We start from the raw sequence: 13055 nt of genomic DNA, 5'->3' as shown, positions 1-13055 counted from the left end.
CTCTTTCCCCCAAAATGTTAATAACAAAAAAGTACTTTTGAAAGAGATTAGTTTCTGGCAAATACCGCCAGTCTCAAAATCTTCACTTACTGTAATCTCTTCATCATCTTTGAGGACATCTTTTCGTACTGACTGTCCCTCCAGTGGTCGTAGGCGATGACTATCCCAGTAAATCCATTCATCATACCGATGGCTCCATCTCTCAAAGTGGATCAGCATTTTCCCCTCCTCATAGTCAATCTTTTCAATTCGTGATGTATACCTCCAGATGAGAGAAAAAGGAGTGATGACAATAATTCATGAAGCATGAATTGAGGCAATACAATACTGATTTATTTAATAATCTATTTCCAATAGATATTATAGTTCTAAACTGGAGAGAAGACGGTGACATAGTGGCATTGTCCAGTGATGGCAGTTTGTTCAATTTGAATCTGGACTTCTGGATTGCTAGTTCAGCGATAATCAACTAAAACTGAAGTAATACCTAACTATGGAATTGAAAGGTAGTCTCAGTAACATTGACGATGGAAAGTTTGTTGTCATAAAAACCCTTCTGATTCACTACTGTCCTTGAGGGAATTAATTCTTTAGATGGCCTGGCCTATATGTGACTGCAGACCTACAGTAATGCAGCTGATACTTAGCTGCCCTCTGAAACAGCCTATCAACTCACTTTGTTCAAGAACAGCTCAGGATTGCAACAAATGCCAAAGGCACCCACATCACAAAGAATATTTTTTGAAAATCACAAGTTAACCATATACCTTTAAATCAAACACCATCAATAGACTAATGTGTAAATGCATCAATTAGGAGTAGTACTGTGTGCGCTCAGATTAACTGCTTTGCCATATCAAGTTAGTGTCAGTATTGACCTAATTGAGCAATACTAACGTATAGTATACATATTATTCATAGGTATAGAAGTCTACAACATAGGAAAAAGCCCTTCAACCCATCAAGTATGTGACAGTCAAAAATAACCACCTAACTATTCTAATCCCATTTTCCAGATCTTGGCCGTAGTCTTGTATGCCTCTGCATCACGAGTGAATATCGAAATAAGTCTTAAACATTGAGGGTTTCTGCCTCTATCATCCTTATAAGGCAGCAAGTTTCAGATTTATCATCCTCAGTGAAAAACGTTTTCCTCACATTCCCTCTCCCTTACCCTAAATCTACGCTTCCACTCATTGATTCCTCTACCAGGTGAGAAAGTCCCTCTTGACCATGCCACTAAATATTATATTTCTCAAATCTCAAATTTCTTCAGTCTCATCTACTCCAGGGACAACCAGTCTATCCAATCTCTTCATAATTAATGCTTTCCAGTCCAGACAACATCCTGGTAAATGTCCTCTGCACCCTTTCCAGTGCAATCACATCATGTTCTGCTAGAACATGCATTTCGTGAACATGAACTCAGTAACTCGATTGATGAATTGGGGACACTGTTTCTAAACAGCAAATTTTTAAAAATGTGTAGTGGCTATAACGCGATTACATTGCCAACACTTTAAATGCTATTTCTAAAGTATTGCTACTTCAAAAGGATGATTTTTCTATAATGCAGGGTTGAACAAGAACACAATCATCACGTTTTAGAAGAACAACTTGCATCCAATGTCTTCAAGGAGAAAGAGAGGTCTGCAGATGCTGGAGATCAGCCCTTCCTGAAGAAGGGCTTATGCTCGAAACGTCGAATTTCCTGTTCCTTGGAGGCTGCCTGACCTGCTGCGCTTTTCCAGCAACACATTTTCAGCTCCAATGTCTTCAGCCAATTCCTGACGGCATGTTGATTGAATCATCTCCAAAACCAATGACTATCACTGTTTAGGCTCAACCAGTAGTTGCATGGGAGTACTATAATTCCAACTTACTCACCAAGTCACACAACATTAAAATTTGGATATATGTCATATCTTTGTTCCTGGATGAAATCCTGGAACCCACCACTTAACAACACAAACAGGCTCATTATCACCTTCTCAAGGACAACCAGAGATAAGCAAAAAATGACCATCTTGTAATACCAAAGGTAAATTTCGAATTATACCAATGATGTTTGAATTTATGAAGCAAACAGCTGGCAAGTACTTCAGCTTGGTCTTGCTTCTAACTTTCATGAATTATCAACTTACTCATCATTCTCAATTTGAAGAAGTACAATATGATCTCTGTACTAATGTCATTAGACACTGATTCTCAAAGGACATAAACCACATGCTTGACTGCAGTTCATTGATTTTGTATGCTCAAACAGTAACAGTGCACATGCTGTTTCTTATCCAAGGCATAGGTAGGAGGAATTTATTTCTGTAAATATTTTTTATCTGTTAATCCAAGTGAGGGAAATTGGCACTGGAGAATAGTATCCTTTTCATTTTGAATGTTGCATGTCAACCTCAGCATATGATGCACAGTTAATCTTCCCTCCATGGTAAGTGTCAGAGGTGGGGATGATTGCTGATGACTGCACAATGTTCAACATCATTAGTCACCCTTTAGGCACTGAAGCAGTCTTTATCCATATGGAACAAGATCTGGACAGCATCTAGGCCTGGGCTGATAAGTGGCAAGAAACATTTGTGCTACACAAATATCAGACAATGACCACCTCCTACAAGAGAATCTAACTATCGCTATTTGACATTCAATTACACTGCCATGACTGAGTGCCTCACTATCAATACCCTAGGGGTTACAATTTACCAGAAGCAAACTGGATCAGCCATATCTGTATTGTAGCTAGAAGAGCAGATCAGAGGTTAAGAGTGCTGCAATGAATAATTCACCTCATCTCCAGAGTGCCTCTCCACCATTTACAGAAGCCAAACTCTCCACAATTCTGAATGACAACAGCTCCTATAACACTCAATTACTTTAATACCATCCAGGACAAAGCAGTCTGGTTGACTGGAACCCCAATTGCCACGTTCAATTCACCACCGACATGCAGTGGCAGCTGCATGCAGCATTTACAAGATATATGGCACTCTCTTCCAAACCCACAACACCTACCTAGAAGGGAAGTAGCAGATGCACGGAAACACCACATCTGCAAGCTCCCCTCCAAGTCATCACATCGAGCCGAGAACATCCTGACGTTATGAACTCATTCACTGTTACTGGGTCAAAATCCCGAAATTTCCTTCCGGACAGCTCATGATTGTCCTTATATCCAAAGGACTGCAGCAATTAAAAGTGACAGCTCACTTTCAAGATGATTAGATTAGATTCCCTACAGTGTGGAAACAGGCCCTTTGGCCCAACCAGTCCACACCGACCCTCCGAAGAGTAACCCACCCAGACCCATTTTCCTCTGACTGATGCACCTAACACTATGGGCAATTCAGCATGGCCAATTCACCTGACCTGCACATCTTTGGACTATGGGGGGAAACTGGAACACCTGGAAAAAACCCACGCAGACCCTGGGAGAATGTGCAAACTTCACACAGACAGTCGCTTGAGGCTGGAATCGAACCTGGGACCCTGGTGCTGAGGGGCAGCAGAGCTAACCACTGAGCCACCGTGCAGAAGAGGACGACACTCTAGGGCAATTACAGATGGGAAGGAAACACTGGCTTAGCCAGCAAATCTCATACCTTTAAGAAATATTTGAAAAAACTTTTACTCTGTTCTCTTAAGTCTCAACATCATGTTCCTAATGCAGTTTCTCACAACCCATCTCTTGGCCTTGAAGAATGAATGCTAAACACAGTGCAGAGGATTCAGAATCAAAAGGATCCTCACAGAGAGGAAAATTTCAATTCAGTTTTCTGGACTTGATTGCATTCTTTCTCTTTCATAAAGTTCACATTTGGACACGTACCATTTTTGCAGATAATCCTGGGCCTCCAAACGAGCTCCCACCGCAAATACAATTCCTGGCCGACTTGGGGGATTTCTGCTCATTCTTATCTCTCCTCCTTTTATTAATCACCCTTTTCTGTTGCCTAAGAAAATCAAGAAAAAATTCATTAGTTAATTTCCTTTTCCTTGAAACAGAGCTAAATCTGATGAAAGCTGCGAATACTTGATGGCAGCTAGCATGATGTGAAAGGAAGGGAATGAGTTTAGCAAGTAAAAGAGAGATGAACCATGAAAGTGCAACATGTGCAAATCACACATTACTAAACAAAGTGCATCACCCATGCGGGCAGGACTACATAATATCGAAAGTATGAGGATACTGTAGCAGTAATTGCTAATGGAAAGGGCAAAAAGACAGTTTATAAATAGACAGTTGCCAAGCCATGAGGGAACTGGTGATCAAAATCCTGGCCAAAAATGTGCAATAAACGAAAAGCTGACAAATTTCAGGAGGACTTTTCAGACAGCGAGACAAAGACTTTACCAAAGGTCAGGTGAGACAAGTGAAAAACTCAAAATATTAACAGGCTACAGCAGATGGGCAGAAGGGAATTATAAGGCTTAAGGAATGACAGTGGTGAAGTAGATAGAAAAAGGAATCTAAATGAACTGAACACGGCACACAGGCAAAAGAAAGTCAGCAGAGTGAGGAAGTGAATGAGTAAGAGACAGACTGAGTGGCCATGCCCTCATAATGTAATGTCCTAAGCTGTATTGTTACTACGATAATTTTCATTGCACCTTTTTCAACATCTAGATGTCCTTTCCAAAGTTTGTGTGTACAACCAGAGGACAATAGAGATGGTCTCCCAAGTTTCTGTCAAACTGCTGCACAACTTTGACCTTCAAACTATACTCCCTGTATAACATTTTCTGTACAAAATATATAAAGTAATCTAACTTATCACTAACCTTTGAAATTACTTTTCTCTACCCATACAATGGGTTGTCAAATCTGAAAATGGACCCCTAAAACACATTTTTCTCTTAAAAAAAATTCATATATTCTCACTATTAAAAAAAAACTCTGACCTACCTTTTTCAGCCCTAATGTGAATGGCCTCATAAATGACAACACTGAATCCCATCTGCCAGTTTTGCCCAGTCACATCAACATCTTTATACAAGTTTCTGTTCCCATGTTACTTAACGTGCCATATTAAATTTGTTTCATCAACAAACTTTGTTATGTCACTCTCAATATCTCAGTCATTAGAAATAAACATTGTGGAAAGCCAAGAGGCCAGTTTAGATCCCAAAGGAATCAATAAGTCATTATGTCGGTACATTGCCATTAACCATATTCAGTCACCTATCTGCTAACTAATTTCTGACATATCAAATGATAAGATCTAGCCACCCGTTTCATTTTTGTTATGTTTCCTGAGGTGGAACTTTACCAAATGTCTTTGCAAAATCCACACCAAAAAAGTCAATGGACATTCCCTTTTCTACCATGTTGCGATCAGATCAGGAAATTCAACTCAGTTGGGTGGACAAGATTTATCTAATACAAATCAAAGCTGATTCTCTGATGAATTCATACTTGCTTCACAGTCATACAGCACAAAACACACTCTTTGGTCCAACCTGTCCATGCCGAACATAATCCCAAAATAAACTAGTCCCACCTGCTTGTTCCTGGCCAAATCCCTCCAAACCTTTCCTATTCACGTATTTATTCAAAACTCTTTGAAATGTTTTAATATACCCTTATCCACCATTTTTTATCCATTTTGTAATTTCTAGGAATTTCTCCGCAACAGATATTACATCTGGATGATCTCCCACAGCTTTTTATTAAAATACAGAGCATTTTACAACTTCAAAATGGCCCACAGTGCTTTATAGTCAATGAAGTGCTTTTGATGCTTCTCTTTGATCGCACGTAGAAAACACATCAGCTAATGTGCGCACTAAACATTCCCACAAAAAGGAACATGTTCATAGCCAGGAAATTTGCTGGTTGAGACACAAATCTTGGTCAGGACACCAAGGCGAATTCTGCTGCTCCAAAGGTATCATTTAGATTGTGTGTTCAATTCCCTGGAGTGCAACTTGAACCTACAACCTTCTAACACTATTTCTGAACATTATATCTGTATATGTATCGTAAAATCTAAATTTAACATTTTCTCAATAAAATTGTGCAAAGCGAAAGTTCTAAAATTTAAAATAATGCAAACGTGCAAGTTATTTACTCTTATTTTTGTATGGTTTAATACGGCAATTGAAAAAACTGGGAAATCCACAAAATAGTGGAACTGGCTCTTGGTCTTAATCCTTTCTGTACTATTTCTGAATTTGCTTTCTGATGTTCTGTAGTTAAAGACAACTCTAAAAATCTGAACATCCAGCACCCAGATAGTGAGACAGTTACAGAAGTGTTGGTTTCCTGATAACATTTGTTCTTATGTCTCTATTCCTTCCAGTTTATACCCTATAACAACTTACAGTAAATACAGCCGAAATTGTAATATTTTCTGCCAATAGTGTCAAACCAGCGAATTGATTACACACAAGATTAATAGAGGGGTTTTTGAGGGGGGCCATCCAATCCATGGTAGATAGTTAACAAGGCATTAACATTGTCATATTCTTCCCCACAGTTCAGTATAGATACAGCATGAAAACAGACCCTTCGGTCCAACCCGCCCATGCCGACCAGATATCCCAACCCAATCTAGTCCCACCTGTCAGCACCTGGCCCATATCCCTCCAAACCCTTCCTATTCATATACCCATCCAAATGCCTCTTAAATGTTGCAATTATACCAGCCTCCATCACATCCTCTGGAAGCTCATTCCATACACATACCACCCTCTGCGTGAAAAAGTTGCCCCTTGGGTCTCTTTTATATCTTTCCCCTCTCATTCTAAACCTATGCCCTCTAGTTCCGGACTCCCTGACCCCAGAGAAAAGACTTTGTCTATTTATCCTATCCATGCCCCTCATAATTTTGTAAACCTCTATAAGGTCACCCCTCAGCCTCCGATGCTCCAAGGAAAAGAGACTCAGCCTGTTCAGCCTCTCCCTGTAGCTCAGATCCTCCAACCCTGGCAACGTTCTTGTAAATCTTTTCTGAACCCTTTCAAGTTTCACAATATCTTTCCGATAGGAAGGAGACCAGAATTGCATGCAATATTCCAAAAGTGGTCTGACCAATGTCCTGTACAGCCGCAACATGATCTCCCAACTCATTTATTCAATACTCTGACCAAAAAAGGAAAGCATACCAAATGCCTTCTTCACTATCCTATCTACCTGCGACTCCACTTTCAAGGAGCTATGAACTTGCACTCCAAGGTCTCTTTGTTCCGCAACACTCCCTAGGATCTTACCATTAAGTGTATAAGTCCTGCTAAGATTTGCTTTCCCAAAATGCAGCACCTCACATTTATCTGAATTAAACTCCATCTGCCACTTCTCAGCCCATTGGCCCATTTGGTCAAGATCCTGTTGTAATCTGAGGTAACCCTCTTCGCTGTCCACTACATCTCCAATTTTGGCGTCATCTGCAAACTTCCTAACTGTACCTCTTATGCTTGCATCCAAATCATTTATGTAAATGACAAAGTAGAGGGCCCAGCACTGATCCTTGTGGCACTCCACTGGTCACAGGCCTCCAGTCTGAAAAACAAACCTCCATCACCACCACCCTCTGACTTCTACCTTTGAGCCAGTGCTGTATCCAAATGGCTAGTTCTCCCTGTATTCCATGAGATCTAACCCTGCTTATCAGTCTCCAATGGGGAACCTTGTCAAACACCTTACTGAAGTCCATATAGATCACATCTACTGCTCTGCCCTCACCAATCTTCTTTTTTACTTCTTCAAAAAACTCAATCAAGTATCTTCCACTTTTTTCCAAGAATTGATCAGTAAGGCAAGGTAAAAGGAGAAGGGTGAAACGAAGAAAGGTTGAGAACAAAGGCAGAGCAAAAGCATCAGAGACAGTGCAGGACACTAATAAAAGGAAGAACACATATGGGGAAGAATTTAGGAATGTCAATTAAGGAGCATTTCAAGACATAGGTGAACAAAATAACCATACTGAAGATTTTGTCCTTTGAACAAATAAGATGGCCACTGTACTCACCAGTACCTCTATCTTCATTTCCTATTGAACAATATTTTTCTCCATCATACATCAATGCAGCAGCGAAACTTGATTACATCGAAAGACATCCCTACAAAAGAATTGATTCGTTACAATGGGACTCCATACTTATCATAATCAATTTATGAAGCATTAATATTTGTACTGCCCACTGACAAAGCAATAGTTTGCAGCAATGTCACAATTCCAACATAGCATGTGCATAATTCAGGTGTACTATTTCATCTGAGTCTTTCCATAACAGAAGTCATGAAATGCACAAGATAGAAAGAACAGGACAAGCTATCAGACATACCCCACCAAAATGTGGTGGTGCTGTGGTAATGTCACCGGAATAGAAATCCAGAAAACCACACTAATCATTTCAGGACATGAGTTCAAGTCCCACTGCAGCAAGTGGGATATAATTCTTAGGAACTCTGGCATTAAAAGTCAATGTAATAAAACTATCACACTGTCATTTCTTCTCGGTAGGGCTTCAGCCATCCTGCCATGTCGTGGTCTCCAGTTCACACCGTGAAATGGGTTAGCAAGACACTCAAATGTGCCAAACTGCTACAACAAAGTCAAAGTGGATGCATGTACACTGGTTCAACTACATGGTTCCAGTGTCTTTTCACACAGTTCACCACCACCAAAAGCAAATAGGGCAACAGATTGACCTCAAGAAAAGGTTCCTCAACTGCCTTAAAAATAACTTTTCTACACTCCTCAACAAGGGAAAGCCTTCTTTCAGTATTTACCCTGTTAAGACCCCATAAAATCTTGTGCTTCAATCATGTTCTCTTCTTCCAAACTCTAATGAGGAAGACCATACCAGTCCAGTCCTTCGTCATAAGGCACTCCACCATCTCAGGAGGCAATCTCGTAAATATGCTGTGAAACACCAGTGTAAGTGTGGATATTTTTAATCAACTGTTCAGTCATGCTATGAGAAACCTTTGGAGCAGATGGAACTTGAACAAAACCTTCTGGTTCAGAGGCAAGGACACTATCACTGCTCTACAGGAACCGTCTTCCCAGTGTGTGCACATCTTTAAATAAGGGAGGCCAAAGCTTTATGCAGTACAGTAGGAACTGTCTCACAAATATACTGTAAAGTTGCAGGAAATAAGACATTCTCCCCCCCTCTCTTCTTTCCCCCCCCCACCCCCGCATTGTACCCATCTTCTTGCTAATACATCAATATTTAATTTGCCTTACTAATTCCTGGCCATACCTGTAAGCCACCACTGAATTATGTGTGGAATACGCTAGACTGTAGCCAAGAACAGAGATGAGGAAGAAAGCCTAATGTACAAGATAAGAGTGCTTAAAATAAAAATCCACAAAATAGGTGATGATGCAAAGCAAAAAAAAGAGTATCACACAGTAAAGAAATAAAGATGGGTCTAGACCAAGGGTAAGCGAGGATAGCAAAGCAACTGTCATCTAGAAAAACCAAGTTCAAGATTATGATCTGATCATTGTTCAATTTAATACTTGCCCAATTAAAAGATGGAGTATTTTTCTTAAGTATACATCAAGTTTAGGACTTCTGTGGTGCAGTGGTAGCAGACTCATCTTTGCACCAGAGGACCTAGGTTCAAGTTCCACCCACCCCATACATGGGTAACATGCCCAAATAGGTTGATTAAAAATATCTATAATCAACAACATAATTTGCTGATCCCTGTGTGACTGACTGCACATAAAGAAAACTGTGCTTAGGGCTCTTGGTCCAGGTTCAAGCTCCTGTGACACACGTCAAAACATGTGCAAACAAGTTGATTAAAAAAACTGATTCAGACTTTGGGTTCTTGGGCGTAGTGAAAGTGTTCCTACCTATGGACCAGAAAGTTGAGAGGTGGGACTTGAACCCCCCAACTGTTTAGCATAAAATGTCCAAGACATCATGCTTAACTGGAACAACAAGAGACTGAGGACAGAGATTAGATCGGGAGTAAGATGGACTGTATTTCACAATACAGAGTAAGTAATGTTGTAGTGCAGACATAGTGGCGTGCACATGTTGCCAAAGTCTTTCCAAGACCATGAAGCTACTCTCTCTCATTAGAGAGGTATGACTGGTGGTGATTTAACATGAGGGTCACCATACCTCAGACGAGGGGGTAGTTATGCCCCATAGGTGCAGAAATCAACCCATTTTACCACTGTCGAGGGAAATTACTATAGCAGTTCCAAAGAAAATCTTTTCTGTATCATCTTGTAAATAAGTCATCCATTTCTTTCAGATCAGGGAAATCCCAGGTTCCATCCTTGTTCTTGAACAAGTAGTTGATGGTTAAGTTTGAGCAGTGGCATTACATTTGGCTTCCATGCTCTTCAACCACAAGAACATTACTGGGAATGCTGTGATGCTTTGTTTCTTGTTGCTCTCCCCTTTTCTGAGACTGACTGTCCAGATTTAAACTTGAAAAAAATACCCACTAATGAAATTATCAGACGTTTATGGAAATGTGCAGAAAACAGTTTCTTGAAACCCTTCAAGATATGATCACACAGATGCATCACAGAAAATAACCATCCACACATACCAATTCACTCTTTACCATATCTATATGCTTTAACAGATACCAACACAGTTACATTATGAATGAAATGAGACAAGCAACTCACTTCTGAACTCTTGCTCCAACGTCATACTGCACTTAAACATTAAATGTTGTTCTCTCTCCACAGATACTCCAAGACTTTCTGGCTTTCTCTAGCCTTGTTTTTATTCAATTTAGCTCATCAAAAAAGTCCACAAAGAGTTCTTAAAAAACCCATTTAACTATGCATTTATTGCCCCAATTTATGTATATCTGTATTAGTAAAAGCTTTGTGCTTTTGGTGTGGGAATATTAGCCGAAGAGTCAAACATGCATAAGATCTGTCACATATGTAAAGTGTCAAAGTGGTAAAAACCCTTCTGGCTCGTTTAAATATAAGCATATAGAGTTATAGAGATGCACAGCAGGGAAACGGACCCTTCAGTCCAACCCATCCATGCCGACCAGATATCCCAACCCAATCTAGTCCCACCTGCCAGGACCCAGTCCATATCCCTCCAAACCCTTCCTATTCATATACCTATCCAAATGCCTTTTAAATGTTGCAGTTGTACCACTTCCTTTGGCAGCTCATTCCATACACTATGTATTAAATCACACATTTAACAATAAAACAATACTTTGGTGGTAGAATTATTCTGTTGATTCACTTTCCTTGCATCATTAAGGCCCAGTTGTGCAGCTCACCACCAACCACATACTCTGCACGTGAAATCACAACCCATCAGAAAGCACTGTATCGGCCAACTCTGTGTAGCCAATGACAGAGTGAATTCAATTCCATGAAAGATCTGTTGGCAGAGCTAATCTTTTCTTTTACATTAACACATTTTTATATACATATTTAAATGTTTCTTTTCCATTTTCAGGATATCCATTATCAATTATTAGTTTTCCCTCAAAATTTTTTATCCACTTTTTTGTATTAACATATTTTTGCATTATTGGCACTTTTGGAATACACGCTATATCAATATTCACTAAAGTCAAGTACATTGCACAATTTTAAGTGTGTACACAATTAGTATTTCAGACTTATGCTGCATTCGTGGGAGCAGCCAAATGCTCCCCACTGTAATGTTAATAAAATCTCGTTTTATGATTGACACAAACGTGATAAAATACCTAACAACCCTTATGATTTTGAGCACAGACTTATATCGGTCAACACATTCTGCACATGACAGGTCGCACAATCATCTAATGGTTGTTTGTTAAAACGTATCTCATTTCTGTGAGGGTAGAACCGAGAGTCAAGCTGCTGGGAGGGGGCGAGTATTTCCCCCCCCCGCTTCTCCCACTCAAGAAGCTGGAGCCAGGCTGCGTGAGGCCCAGCCTACTCTCCCTCACCCACCCACCTTACCTTCCCTCCCTCATATTCCACTCGGCCTCTCCTGCTCACACAGCTCCCGGGACCGAGGCCTAAGCACCGCTCCTGACTGCCTCCGAAATGGGTTATCTGACACTCGGAGCGGGGCCTGGCGATGGCTGCAACAGCCCATAAACCGCCCGCTGCCGCCGGAGCTCCTGTTGCTGTTGTTGCTGCTGCTGCTGCTGTTAGCGTCCCCTCCCCCCCCAGCACCAGCTCCTCGCCGCTACCGCCCCGACTCCCTTTTTTTTCCTCTCTTCCTCCTTTCAAAACACCGCGACGTCAACACTGACGCAAGACGCACTACGTACGCCCGGGCGTGACGTCAGCACACACGCCCCGCGCTCCTGTCCGTCTGGAGGGGCGGGGCCTGGGTGGGGGAGGAGACACCTTGGTTCAGGAGTGGAGGCCGTTGAGGGGTCATTGACCTGGACTGTCAATGCCTCCCTGAGGGAGGGGCGTCGGTCAGCTCAGCTCTCTGGACGGCTACTTTGCAATATAAAGATGTGCACATCAGGTGAATTGTCAATGCTAAATTGCCCATAGTATTAGGTCCATTAGTCTGAGGTAAATATAGGGGAATGTGTCTGGGTGGGCTACTGCTTGCAGGGTTGGTATGGACTGGTTGGGCCAGATGTCCTGTTTCCACACTGTAGGGGATCTAATCTAAGTGATGCTAACAGCAGAGGATCAATTTCTGCACTTTCCCATTAAGGCCTCTCTCCTAACTAGCCTTTGCCCTCACCAGAGGCGCAGTGACCTTCAGGTTAAAGCACCACCAGTCATCTCTCTCTACCGAGAGAACAGCCCTGTGGTTTGCTAATGCCAATGGTGACTTTTTTTTTCTGTACAACCCTGCCTGCTCAGTCACGTAGGATGCTGCAGGAGCAATCCCAGCCATTCTTCTGTTTTCTGCTGAGGACTGGAACTCACTGCCTAAAAGGTTATTAAGAGTGGGTACCACCCTCAAGAGATTTACGAATAATTCCTAGCATTCTTTCTGATAAACATTTGCCATGACAAAGCTCTGAGCAGAGAGTTTGTTTTGGAAATCTAGGGTCAGGTACACAATCAATGAAGCCCACGTGACATAACTGATTAGAAATGGCCAGGGCCTCAATGCTGAGTACA

The 13055-nt window shown here is 41.2% G+C and overlaps 1 protein-coding gene across 2 annotated transcripts in view; it reads right to left on the bottom strand.

The window, feature by feature from the left end:
• phf20l1 (PHD finger protein 20 like 1) overlaps positions 1-12206 on the bottom strand; it is a 126833-nt gene extending 114627 nt beyond the window's left edge. For both annotated transcript variants that reach the window (XM_060823774.1, XM_060823775.1), the window contains exons 1-4: positions 11919-12206; positions 7980-8070; positions 3839-3962; positions 91-262 (exon numbers count right to left, since the gene is read on the bottom strand). In XM_060823774.1, coding sequence (XP_060679757.1) covers positions 91-262; positions 3839-3921 — 255 coding nt within the window. In that variant the 5' untranslated portion in view covers positions 3922-3962; positions 7980-8070; positions 11919-12206. The remainder of the gene's footprint in view (positions 1-90; positions 263-3838; positions 3963-7979; positions 8071-11918) is intronic.
• Between the last annotated feature and the right edge of the window lie 849 nt (positions 12207-13055).

Source organism: Hemiscyllium ocellatum, chromosome 4 (genome assembly GCF_020745735.1).
Source record: "Hemiscyllium ocellatum isolate sHemOce1 chromosome 4, sHemOce1.pat.X.cur, whole genome shotgun sequence".
Lineage (NCBI taxonomy): Eukaryota > Metazoa > Chordata > Chondrichthyes > Orectolobiformes > Hemiscylliidae > Hemiscyllium > Hemiscyllium ocellatum.
The sequence above is the reverse complement of the archived record's forward strand: the minus strand, read 5'-3'. Positions and strand labels throughout refer to the sequence as shown.